Source organism: Emydura macquarii, unplaced genomic scaffold (genome assembly GCF_026122565.2).
Source record: "Emydura macquarii macquarii isolate MOO-44397 ecotype Brisbane River unplaced genomic scaffold, CSIRO-AGI_Emac_v2 contig_1477, whole genome shotgun sequence".
Taxonomy (NCBI): domain Eukaryota; kingdom Metazoa; phylum Chordata; order Testudines; family Chelidae; genus Emydura; species Emydura macquarii.
In genome coordinates this window covers 26,781,885-26,795,219 of record NW_027131614.1, presented here as the reverse complement: position 1 = coordinate 26,795,219, position 13,335 = coordinate 26,781,885, and the positions used below count along the sequence as shown (strand labels likewise).

General features: G+C 41.6%; 1 protein-coding gene across 1 annotated transcript; it reads left to right on the top strand.

The window, feature by feature from the left end:
* Positions 1 to 123: 123 nt before the first annotated feature.
* On the top strand, positions 124 to 3,208 carry LOC137156881 (uncharacterized). The gene is made up of 7 exons (XM_067553884.1): positions 124 to 329; positions 411 to 476; positions 890 to 978; positions 1,320 to 1,428; positions 1,507 to 1,615; positions 2,011 to 2,078; positions 2,874 to 3,208. Exons 1-7 carry the CDS (start codon positions 225 to 227, stop codon positions 2,985 to 2,987), a joined length of 660 nt encoding a protein of 219 aa, XP_067409985.1. The 5' UTR covers positions 124 to 224; the 3' UTR covers positions 2,988 to 3,208.
* The last annotated feature ends 10,127 nt before the right edge of the window (positions 3,209 to 13,335 follow it).

Genomic DNA, 13,335 nt, shown 5'->3' with positions numbered 1-13,335 from the left:
GAAATACTTTGAGTTGTATGCCACACTGTCATTACTTGACCGAATGACTGTTACCAGATCTTTGACATGTACTCTGCCTATAAGTCCCACATTTCACAGAACAGTGTTATCTACTGCTGTATATGAAGTATTTCTAACAGTGACGATTGATTGCGTGTATGAATGTATGGATGTGTTTAGGAATTAATTCAGTTAAGAATGCCGTTTGTGTGCTAGAATGAGCAATGCATCACCTAAGTCTTCTTCAGTGTCAGCAGGTACAAGCCATCTCATCTGTAATTTCAACTACCATTCTAAATGGCACAGCAAGATCATGCTTTTCCATGAAGGTAAGAATGAACTGTGTCTTTTGACCGCTATGGGGAAAGAAAATGTAGTGACAGTCAGTGAATTTTTTGCACTGAACACAGAGAGAAATGATAACGAAGGATATAGTGCTGCTTCCTTTCAACTCATCAAACCATTGGGTAATTGGGGTAAGATGTTTTTGTTTGCTAAACTTTGGGATAGTATGCAGTAGATTAATTACAGCGTGAAAAATTAAACACACTGCTTTGTCGCAGTGAGGTACGATGTTGAAATTAATTAGTTCACAAAGTCCCATTGCAATGTTGGAAACCAAAAGTTCATTGGAGGTGTTGACATGCAGAGTATTGATCTAAAAACGCGGTTACTGTGCAGAGAGGGTTACGATGCTGTGCATGTACATGGTACAACTGTGGTCTATCCTGCTGTACAGGAGTGACTGCAAAACATGATGTAGAGATACGTAACAGCGATACACTGCCAGTGTTGAAATTTTGAATTACTTTTCTGAGAAGGCATTATGTAGTGCTTGAAAATATGATATTGGCAATAACTGTTAACATCTCTGTCTTTACACTGTCAGATAGCATTGATGGCCAAGAAAGAGTTGTTGATAATTGACCCCTTATGTCAGGAGACGAAATATGTTGAAGAATGGCTGAAGAATTGGAGGTGAATAGAACCTAATTCTGTACAGAGGTCACAGTGTCTATATGTGTGACAGTACTTGGCAGAACAGTAACTACCTGGGTAATATTGTCATAGTAGGTTCCTTAAAGAGGGGTGGGTATGTAGCATGATACATAATGTTTTGTTTGCCACATGGCAGACAGGGGAAAAAGTGGTAGGTGTCATAAAACTGACATGATCACGTGGAAAGGAATGTATCTATGTGAGTATGAACCCGTTGAAAGCATTTACTAAAGCAAGAAGAAAAGAAGTCCTACATATGTAGGATGAGGAAAAGCAGGATACAGTGATACATCATGCTATTGTTCTCTCCACCAATTCAGAGCCTTCTTGTTCAGAGACAGAAGTAAAGGCACCATAGGCTGGAAAACAAAGGTGCTGGAACACAAGGCACAAAGTGATGGGCACAACTGTGGACCACTCATCCTAAGGGTATTGAAGACAAAGTTTTAATAATAACTTGTATCCCTGTGTTATAATGATGTATTTTCTAAATAAAAGTTATCATAGTTTGCAGAAAGTTATTTATTGGAAGAAGACATCAGGACTGTGGAAACAACGGAAGAGGCCATGAATATTTTTCGAAGAAAAATAGCAATTCGTTTGCTGCAGGAGTCAGGTAATAACTGTCTTACGAATACCGATTGAGGACACAGGGTATGGTAAGACAATGTGAATGTAAGTGGTTATTATGTGAATAGTTCAGTGGGTATATCTCAGGTTTTTTCCTATCATGGTGACAGTGTCTGAATAATGTGTAGAAGAGATGTACAATATGGATGCGATGAATTGTTCCTCCTGACAGAACACGTATATGTACTTTGATTGTTAGATCCACCAGCAATAAGTATAGTGAGAGTTTGAGAAAAGTATTCTGAGCTGCAAAGTAAAAATATTCTTATACAGTACAAACGAATATATTTCAGAACCTGTTGCTTAAGTGACAAGATGTGTAAATGTAGCATTTACGTCACAGTATAAGCATCCTTACATAAACCTTTATTGATTTTTCAGACAGCGTGGAGGACTACTGCATATACTGCAGCTTCATGACTTGCACACAGAAGAAAGATTGCATGATGGTAAGAATCAAGAAATATTTTATGTGATTGCTACTGTTTTTGAGTACAAGCCACACAGTAACAGTAGGTAAAACAAGTGCACCACTAGCAGCAATAAGCAATAAGAACCCAGTTAAGAACATATGATGAAAACAGTAACGGCAGTACATGACATAATATCATTAATAATACAAATGTACTGATAGCTGATTAACAAGCTACATCTACTCTGACACAGGAGTCACCTCAAGCCACCCTACCTCATGAACTGAGGGAAATGGAGGCGGGTTGGCTGGCGATGGGGCAGGCCTTCAGCAGTGCAGGGATGCTTATCTCAGGCCAGGTGCCCATCCACTGTGTGGCGAGTGGTGTACAGAGCTGAGTTCAGGGTTGCTTCTGAGCTGTAGCCGTTGTGGATTTCATGGGGGGGGTTCCCTTCCACTTTGTCTGTGGCACAGCTCAATGTCTACATGACCGAAGTATTACTGACATCTCAGAAACACACACAAACACAGACACACTCCATGTTGTAGCAAATATGTAAGTTACGTTCGTTTTTTTTTTAAACACAAAGTAATATGATGGAGCAATATCACAAGACTTGCACATACACCGCACTCAATATCCTACATAAGGCTCAGTATTCTTGTATTAATTCGTGTGCAGTACTGTGTCATCAACGATGAGCGCAATCTCCTCAGTAATGATTATACATATAATAAATATTATTTATGGAGTAGTACCAGTCAAGAGAAATTAAATTTCTCATTATCTGGCCAGTGATTTCATTCATATTCTCATTATTACTTATGACAGGTCCAGTGTGACTCCTGTAAGAGGTGGGCACATGTTCTCTGCATTCCTGGAGGAATAAGTGAAGACATACTGCATGATGAGCACAAGGAGTACAAGTGCAAAAAGTGTGCCTAGTTCATACATTGTATAACTGTTGTTTCAAAATAAATTTTTGAGTTATGTTGGAGTTATGTTCAGTTATGTTGGAGTGACATATCTGGCTTATCAATGGAGAATAGTAAAGTTTGATATTACTGTTCAAGCCAGTAGAGGAAATAAAATCTTCATTACTCAAATTCATATGTTTACGTACCTGTTTCTGAATACTTTTAAAAGAACTCATTGTTCTTGCTTCTATACAGTTGTGTACAATACAAGAGTAAAAAATAATTCTTGATACTATAGGGGAAACTGAAACTTCAACATGGGATAAACAAATAACAGGGAATAAAAGAATGGTAATTTGACAAAAGGTTGCCGGGGGGAGGGGGTTGGGGGGGCCGGGAGGGCTCTACTTGAAAGAAAGCATATACCACAATTAACGAAAACTGTACAATTAACAAAATATACCATAGAATGTCTGTGGATAGCAACTCCACGCTGCATTAATGGCAGTATAACAGTAGGAATATACTCCCACCCACCAGGCAGTATAAAAGTAAAGAACGTAATAAAACTTTTGGCTTACAAGTACCCACATATTGAGTTTCTATGTGATACACAGAGAAGATTTCAATAAACCTTACATGTAAGCTTCTTGTGGCAGGTAGTCGTGAAACATACTAGAGGAGGTGAAATCGGTGCTCTAATTGTAAGTTGAGCACTGATGTGGAACAAGAAGTTAATATAGATGAAGTGCTTGGAAATAGGGGTCAGAGCATCATAACATGAAACACCCCTATAGGAATTAAATACAGCATGATAGAGGATCAAGGTAAATACATATCAAAAATGCAAATACAAAACAAGAAAAGGGAAAACTGAAATCCTAGAGAAGAAAATGGAAAGGAGCTTACATGGGGGCAAATAATGTGTACAAATACAATTGGGAAGGAGACGGAGGAATGTGAAGAAGTGGTCCAGTAGAAAGAGGAGAGAGGAAAAAGTGATACAGGCTATGAGAAGCGGGGGCACACTTTTTCCCGTGATTTTGTGTGTCCAGGGATGTGAAGAAGTGGTCCAGTAGAAAGAGGAGAGGGGAAAAAGTGATACAGGCTATGAGAAGCGGGGGCACACTTTTTCCCGTGATTTTGTGTGTCCAGGGATGTGAAGAAGTGGTCCAGTAGAAAGAGGAGAGGGGAAAAAGTGATACAGGCTATGAGAAGCGGGGGCACACTTTTTCCCGTGATTTTGTGTGTCAAGGAATGTGAAGAAGTGGTCCAGTAGAAAGAGGAGAGGGGAAAAAGTGATACAGGCTATGAGAGAAGCGGGGGCACACTTTTTCCCGTGATTTTGTGTGTCCAGGGATGTGAAGAAGTGGTCCAGTAGAAAGGAGAAGAAGTGGTCCAGTAGAAAAGGAGAGAGGAAAAAGTGATACAGGCTATGAGAAGCGGGGGCACACTTTTTCCCGTGATTTTGTGTGTCCAGGGATGTGAAGAAGTGGTCCAGTAGAAAGAGAAGAGAGGAAAAAGTGATACAGGCTATGAGAAGCGGGGGCACACTTTTTCCCGTGATTTTGTGTGTCCAGGGATGTGAAGAAGTGGTCCAGTAGAAAGAGAAGAGAGGAAAAAGTGATACAGGCTATGAGAAGCGGGGGCACACTTTTTCCCGTGATTTTGTGTGTCCAGGGATGTGAAGAAGTGGTCCAGTAGAAAGAGGAGAGAGGAAAAAGTGATACAGGCTATGAGAAGCGGGGGCACACTTTTTCCCGTGATTTTGTGTGTCCAGGGATGTGAAGAAGTGGTCCAGTAGAAAGAGAAGAGAGGAAAAAGTGATACAGGCTATGAGAAGCGGGGGCACACTTTTTCCCGTGATTTTGTGTGTCCAGGGATGTGAAGAAGTGGTCCAGTAGAAAGAGGAGAGAGGAAAAAGTGATACAGGCTATGAGAAGCGGGGGCACACTTTTTCCCGTGATTTTGTGTGTCAAGGAATGTGAAGAAGTGGTCCAGTAGAAAGAGGAGAGGGGAAAAAGTGATACAGGCTATGAGAAGCGGGGGCACACTTTTTCCCGTGATTTTGTGTGTCCAGGGATGTGAAGAAGTGGTCCAGTAGAAAGAGAAGAGAGGAAAAAGTGATACAGGCTATGAGAAGCGGGGGCACACTTTTTCCCGTGATTTTGTGTGTCCAGGGATGTGAAGAAGTGGTCCAGTAGAAAGAGGAGAGAGGAAAAAGTGATACAGGCTATGAGAAGCGGGGGCACACTTTTTCCCGTGATTTTGTGTGTCAAGGAATGTGAAGAAGTGGTCCAGTAGAAAGAGGAGAGGGGAAAAAGTGATACAGGCTATGAGAAGCGGGGGCACACTTTTTCCCGTGATTTTGTGTGTCATTGCTTGCTGAATGCTTGCTGAATGCTGAATGCGGTGAGCATGCGCACAATGCAGTGGTCACAGGTTTACTCTTCTGCCATCTACATGGGAGAAACAGAGCGGGGACACACATTCTCACGAAATACAGTTTTTCACTTCACACCGGCCAGCACTCAGGAGCAGCGGTGGGTGTGGGAGATCAGCCACTTCTGGCTGGGAGCAAGGGACGCTGCTGCTGCTGCTGCTCTGTGCAGCGTGTGCAACTCCCCTCCCCTTGGGAGCCTAATTCCCCCCCACTCCCGCCGGGCCGGCCAAGCCCGGCCAGAACACAGGCCAGCCCAGAGCAGCCCCGGCCGCCTGGCACACGGCTCCGTGCAGCGCGGCGGCTGCCGGCCAGGGCAAGCAGCTTCCCCTCCCTGTGCAGGCTGGCTGAGGGAGGCAGGGGCCACGTGCACCGCAGCTCCTCTCCTCCTTCTCCCCCCGGAGTTTCCAGTTCACCCGGGAACCAGTCCAGCAGCCAGCCCGGAGCAGGGAGGGGGAAGCCGCCTCCCCCAGCCCAGCCTCGCAGGTAGCCACCGTGCTGCAGAGCAGCGGCCAGGGCTGGAAGTGGCTCCCCACCCACTCGCCCAGCTGCCAGGGAGAGCAGCCAAATGTGCCGGGCGGGGGCGCAGTAGGAGAAGGACACAGAGCCACCCTCCCCCCCAAATAAGTGGGGCAGTGAGTGGGGGGAGCATGGCAGCCAGGGGCGAGGGGGGCACACTGTGAGACACACGAGTCATGTGACCAGTTACGTGTCCTCCCTCACCCCGCCCTCAAAACTCCCCCTCCCTCCCTCCGGCAAAAATAAATATTGGCACCTGTGGTCTCCCCTGCAGTCCCGTGCCAGCCGGCCTGGCACAGCAGCAGCAATCCCCCCATCCAAAATTTGCTCACGGCCCCCCAGAGTGAGAAAAAAATTGCAATGTGGCCGCTCACGCTAAAAGGTTGGACACTCCTGTAATGACAAGAAAACCCAGATTGTCAGTACCCTTAATGCTGTGTCCTGGGAACCCATTAATAGTATTTGATTGCATCATAAGTACTAATGTTGCAAGTGGGACCGAAGTCCATACAAGAAGAGTTACACAGACACACACCATGATGCTGTCATCCAGCCACCTCCCAAGCCGAGATATGCAATTGACAATGAACGGTTGTTTTGCAACAAGATCAAGCTCCACTATTGACAGTTGTTTTTTTTAAAACTAACATACTTCCCTGCAAAAATTCTGAAATATTGTATCTTTGCTAACTTCCAGAAGCCAATGACAAAAGGTTAAAAACATCAGAAGGTTTTATATACTGTTCTTGGCTCAACAAGGAAAGCCAAGGGAAAGAGTATACAAGGGTCACAACATTTGAAAGCTCTTGTACAACTCCAAAAGACAGTTTCAATAAATGCATTGTAGCTGGAGTACTGTATTTGCATATTAGAAAGACTCCACCCTGCAGCTCCAGTTGATTAAAGGGAGGAGCTGTCAATTTCAGCAATTTAGGCTGTCTATACCACCACTTTTGTCCGTATAACTTATGTCACTCAGGAGTGTGGGAAAAAAACAACACCTCTGAGCAACATAACTTATACCAACATAAGCACGGGTGTGGACAGTATTATGTTGGAACTCATTGGGGATGGTTTAATTATGTCGATGGGAGAGCTCTCTTACTCATAAAGGGGTTACAGGAGAGATCTTACAGGGGCACAGCTGCATCGCTACAGCTGTGCTGCTAATAGCTCTCAAGCATAGACATGGCCTAACCTGCAGGAATGGAAAGCTACCGTGCCTACCCAAGGACGCGTACCCTGCACAAAAAAAAAAAGTATCGATCCTTTAGAGTACAACACTGTTCCCAGCACGCAACATTACTGGTGTGTCAAAGGACTTGTGACTAAAGGACTAAGTGACTTGTCCAAACTGATAGAATGAATCTACATATGCAATGTTGTTGTAGCCAAAGCTATGGCAGAGCTGAAAATAGAACCCAAATGGGATTCCCCTTCCCTTCTCTAATTACTGAACTACCCCACTTTACCAGTCCCTCAAATATAAGCACTGCTGGGCTAAACGAGAGATCAGCACTACACAACTAGTAGTGGGAAATGCAGCATCCAGATGGAACCGCAGAGGAGTCATAAGGTAGACAGAATCTAATCACAAGAGTAAAAATTCAGCTAGGACACCAGGGTTAACCCTATATTTTGAGAGAGAGAGAGAGAGAGCGCACACTCAACAGTATCTTTAGTGGCCACAACTAGTTAAGTTGAAACAAATTTTAAATCCCGTTTGAGAGACGGGACAAAACATCAAACCCATAATGCTCCCAACCACTTCCAGTTCAGTATTGAACAAATGAAAAGAATGCCACCTACAGAATCACTAACACCACTTCTTGCAAACTTTCTTTGAGGTCTGCTATCTCTGTAATGGCCTGATCCTCCCTTGCTTATGGTCACACAGTGTTAACTATTTTAGGAATAAAGTTTTCACCGCCTCAGTCCGCAACTCTCCTGCAGGAGCTGGATACAATCCAGTAGAGAAACACAAGCGTAACTCATGCTAACACCAGTTGTGAGAGGAGTGGAGGGGGGGGCTCCCCCACTTCTCTCACACCAGCCAGCAGAGACAGGGAAGTTTTGTTTCCTTAAGATCAGAGCTATACAACAGTCCCAGTGAATAAGCATGAAGCCTGATCTTTCGCATTGCTTCACAATACCACTGTAAACCCCAGCTTGTTCCAGTCCAAGCTTTTCTCCAGCTTCAGGCCTGTAAATCCACACAAACTGGGTCTCAAAGATTCATAAATTCTGTTCAAACCACTACTAAATAGAAGTAAAAAAATATTTTAAGCATTCAGAATTCTGGCTAACAAGACACTTCGGGAGAAATTCTGGTCCCAATGAAATCAATTACAAATCTCCTGTTGACTTCAATGAGGCCAGGATTTCCCTCTTGGTGTTTGATTCCATTTGTGTTTATGAAAACGGTTTGTGTTTGTGAAAAGCCAAAAGTAACAACCTACACTTTATTAGGTATTTGTCTGTGTTTGTTTTAAATTTTTTGAACAAACATCCCAGAGAATCGGAAGTGTTTCCTTTTTATGAACACAAGCCAAATGACATGAAGCAAATCTTTCAACACACAACCCTCCCACCACCACCACCACCACCAAGATGAGTCTTTCTCTGCAATAATGTCCCAACATTTTTGCTTGCATTCCAAAACACAGTAAACTTTCTGTGGCTCTCCTAAGCCACCACTCTATTCCTTCATGTTGCGTGTCAAACGAGGCAGTTCAAACTTTGCTGTACTATGTGTGCAAAATATTTAGTTAAAAGATTGAGCCAACAGAAGAATCATTAGCATGGTTTCTCATGTACCACTGTGGAGAGCCTTAAATAAATCCTTTAATTAAACAGCTGACTTAATGCTCATCAACATATTTAGAAGCAGTGTTGCCAACTCTATTTTATCCAAGTCTTGTGATATTTAGTGCTTTAAGAAAAGTGTCATCTTTAGAGTCATCTGATTATGTGAGAAATTCAGCTTTCACTTTAAGAAATTTCTAGTCTTCATACTTGCAAAAAGTTTGAAAATGTGAAACTAACCACTCAAAATGAAATAAAGGCAGAGAACCCAAAACTTACTTTTTTTTAAAAAACATTTACTATTGCCAACCCGAGTCAGCCAAAAATCATGGTACTTTAAAAAATATATTGTTTGACTTCCCCTTAATGGGATCAAGCATGGAGAAACTGACTGGAAGCAAAGATCAGTTAGGAAACTCACTATCGCTCTGTAGACACAGGAGGCCTGTACTAAGAACACCTTGTTAGCTTTCAAGAGTTAAAATCTAGGATGTGCTTCCTCTGGTGGGCCAATAAAGCCTAACTTTGTTACTGTAAGCCCTATCTATTCATTCAGGCTTTTCCTGAGCAAGGCAAGCAAGCTGAGGAATTGTTTTAAGCTGTTTTATTGTCATCTATTTTATATTTTAAAATGCTATTGTGTGAATATGTTCTCTGAGCATGTTATATTATAAGGCCACTTGCTTTCTAGACTAATGGTGCTGGGAACAAACATGCTCACTTCTCATGGGAATATTATGTTGCATAGAAGCGATCCCTGTTTGCAGGTCACCAGGACCCCTGTTTGAACTTGAGAACACCTTGGACAGACTGCTCAACCAAAACAAAAACAAAACAAGAAAACTAATGTAGGTAGTGTTGAAGGTGAAGCTTTGCAGGCCAAAGGAAGAAGTGATCATTATTCCCTATCTAGACTCTCTTTTTTTTTTTTTTATATCCCACATGTGCTTTTAGGCTCATGCAAGAAGTGGGTATAAAGACTCAAAATCAGTTTGCATTAGAATAGAAGAAATGTTACTGTACACTAGTAAATCTCAAGTCAAAAACTTCATATGGACTTTTAGCACAGAAACTTAAAGCCCACATATATGAAGAAAAAAAGCCAGAAGTGCTTGTAATTTCACTTATGCTTTAAGTAGGTCTCTTATCCATATGCAATCCCCCCCCCCCTCTCCCCCATTCATGGCAACAACAAAAAACAGAAAGTTACACAGAGATTCCAGTATAACGAAGCACATTGTGCTTAAGGTAACTTGTTTTAGTAAACTCATTTACATTACTCCTGTTGTGATGATTTGGGGATGCTATCTATGGTATGAGAGTGTTGAATCATGGAATGCCTCGATGCGGCATCCAGCATTTGCTGACAAGGGCAGCAGCATGTACCTACCAGATCAGATACAATGGTTGGTCTTGGTTGTTAGATCTTAAAGGGTCACCTATTCAAGCTAGTTCTTCCTACTTTTCTGTAGGGAGGGGAAGTGGACAATCCCCAGCAGCAGAACGAGAGATCCACTTGGCAAGACATATAAGCTTGAAGGAATCACAAGGCAAGACACAGGACACTTTGGGCAGGAGAGAGGGACATGCTTTTGCAGTAGGGGTGTCCTGTTTACCTGAAGGACCAGCCAAGGGCAAAGGAAAGCGAGCTCATCTAGAGAAGGAGAAGGACTACATGAGTTTCAGGAGGAGAATTCTGGATCCCTCAGAGGACTTTGCCCACATCCAAAGAACTCTTCACAGCACTGGGGAAACTGAGGCATGGAAATGCATATAGATGTTATTATTTTGTCTAGATCTGAGAATCTCTCATGCTAAGTAAAGAGTAATGCTGTTTAGCATTCTGTTGGCTTTCACTATCATGTGCCCCAAAAGAGAACCTGTGAACCCAGAGCACCACACATCTGGAGTAGTGAGAGAGGATGTGCTTAAGCTACTGTCTGAGGGGTCAGCGCGGGTACCAGGGTCTGGGCAGTTGAAATCCCAGCTCTCAGAAGTGGGTGCTAGACAGAGGATCTGTGCCCTGAGAGCATGCCTAGAAACCCAAGCCAGGGCCTGCATTCTGTTCAGACTCAGGAGGCTTAAAAGAGCACTTGGGCCCAGTGAGGTGTGCCCCCAACCTGACAGGCTGGTAAGCATCCAGCCAGAGGGAGGTCTACCAGGTCTGTGCGCGCAACACTGGTTAACTCATTTTTATTGCCCAAGCAGGGCAGCACAACTCAGATGGTTGCATTATGTCCACAGAAGAGTAAAATGTTGAAAAATAGCTTTAATTCTGAACAACAATCTTGTCATATCCTTTTAATTACTTTTCCTGTTCGACTGCAAACTGGAGGTATCTATTAAAACCCAAACCATCCTTCCTATAAGCCAAGGCTCAAATGAATAATATTAAGGGCAAAAAATCATCATCCTCTTTAGAGTGTTATTTTATCTTTTTGACAGGAGCAATTTAAAAAAAAACCCAAACAAACACAAAAAAAAAAAAACCTGCAGAAAGGAGAAAAGATTCCACTTTTGTCAAGCAGCTTACAATAATGAGAAATAAAAGCTCCATGACCATTTCCCCTATCTCTAAGGGAGTGAGGGAAAAATAATACCTACAATTCACAAAGCACTTTTACTATGGAGTGCTACAGTTTTTGTTTTTTTAATTCAAGTATTTCCCTTTCCTATACGCTGTTCTTCATCTACATTGGAATGACACTTGCTTTAGTTTTGCTGCTAGTCATACCTTGTCTCTGAATACTGTATGGTACCATACATATACATAGCTAGTCATATTTTATATTACGATCTAAGGGAGGTATGTTTTCACTGTTCTAGCATCTCATCTTTTCTACTCACCATCCACCTAGGCTTGACATTTTTTCCTAGAACAAATATGAACAAGTTTCAAATGTGAAGACAGAACAGACAAGTTTGACCATAATACAATTACATGGTCACAATTTCAAAAGTGGGCTTTTTATGATCAGATGTAATATGCATGATATGGCTATAGCCTCCAGCAAGGGGAAAGGGGAGAAAAAGAAAAGATTCAGGTCTTTCAGCAAACAGAAGTTTGTATAAAATTATTCAAAGATACAGATACGCAAGAGTAATTTAAAGCTTCTTAAAGTGTTCTTCCAAGAAAAAGGATATAAATCAACTTAAATGCAATTAACTCTGACTTCCAGTTATTCACAGCACTCCGTGAATGGGTCTGGATAGTTTTTCCCTACAAAATATGCAGTAAATTTGCTAGCTTTTCAAAAGGGTCTTGGGAACATCTGACCCACTCAACATGAACACACTTCTCCACCTCCTCACACACCACGGTCCTTCACCATTGTGTTGTATTTTCAATCTAAATTACAGTACAAAGCTCTCAGAGCAAGAACAGTCTTTATAGTGTATTTGCTTATAAAGTACCGAGACTAGCTACAGAGCTATATATAGATGGAAAATGCAGGCTGTACATGTAAAATTGTGTTATTTAAATTTTATTCTAACTAACAGAAAGTACCATATATATACATAATTCAAGAGGTTTAAGTAATTTGGCTCACTGGTTTTTATTAAGCTTGTTTTTTGAGTCATTCACAGTATGTGTGTTATTAAGATGAGGAGTATTTTCCTATAAGATTCTCAGACCTTCATAGCTAGTTACTCCCTATGCCAAAATACAAGTATAACACCACCAATATTCTTGCTGCTGTCAAAACACAGGTGGAAGTCCTGGAACATAGGTCCTATTAAAATTTATATCTAAAATTGAAGTGCTATACCATGTTGTCTCATATTTTTTAGCATTTCTTTTCGGCATGTTCCCTTAAATTCACTGGATTATTATAGGAGTGCTGAATTCATTTAATTAAAATTGCCAGGAACACCTTGACCTACAGAGGTATTAAATAAAACAAAACAAAAAACCTTCTTTCCCATGCCATTTTAATGCTTGTCCCTTGTGCCACTCTTTATTACAACCATTTGAAATAACAGTGAACAACTACACAACACTTTTTTTTAGTTTCTTAAGAACTATCCTACTTGTTTGGGCATCTTATCTTGGTTTGATTGAGTTTACCTTAAATTTGTGCCTTATGTGATATTTTAAATAATTAAACCAAGTCAAGACACTAAGTCTCCCAGAAGACTGTCAAGTTTCTTTAAATAACAAAAATAATTTAAAAAACAAACAAACAAAAAAAAAAAACAGAGCCATCATTTAAAAACAAAAACAAACCAAGGAGTATTTTTCCTCCACTCTTGAACTAAAGAATTGGCTGGAGAGATTTTCCTCAGATATTTTCTTTTTAAAATGTAAACATGTACACAAAGACAAGAGTGCAAATTTTCAGCCCAGATGGTGGTGTTTTGTGCCTTTATCTAAGTACCATCTGAGCACTTATAAGCATGTGAAAATAGCAGCTTAGGACAAATTGTTTTGAATCCTTCACTACCATAGCAGAGCACCGTCAAGGTCCCACAACAATAGAAGTAGCACATCAATTCAAGAACATACAGTACATACTATTGTATCTGAAGTGGTTATAAAGCACAATGAGGGGTTTTAGCTTTCAAATTGAGAATACACTAGTGAACTCATGTGCATCTCATCTGGAAGACT

Coding starts and splice junctions, on each gene's coding strand:
- LOC137156881 (XM_067553884.1), top strand. CDS start 225: ATGCATCACCTAAGTCTTCTTCAGTGTCAGCAGGTACAAGCCATCTCA. Junction 330..410: donor GATCATGCTTTTCCATGAAG/GTAAGAATGAAC, acceptor CACTGAACACAG/AGAGAAATGATAACGAAGGA. Junction 2,079..2,873: donor AGAAGAAAGATTGCATGATG/GTAAGAATCAAG, acceptor TACTTATGACAG/GTCCAGTGTGACTCCTGTAA.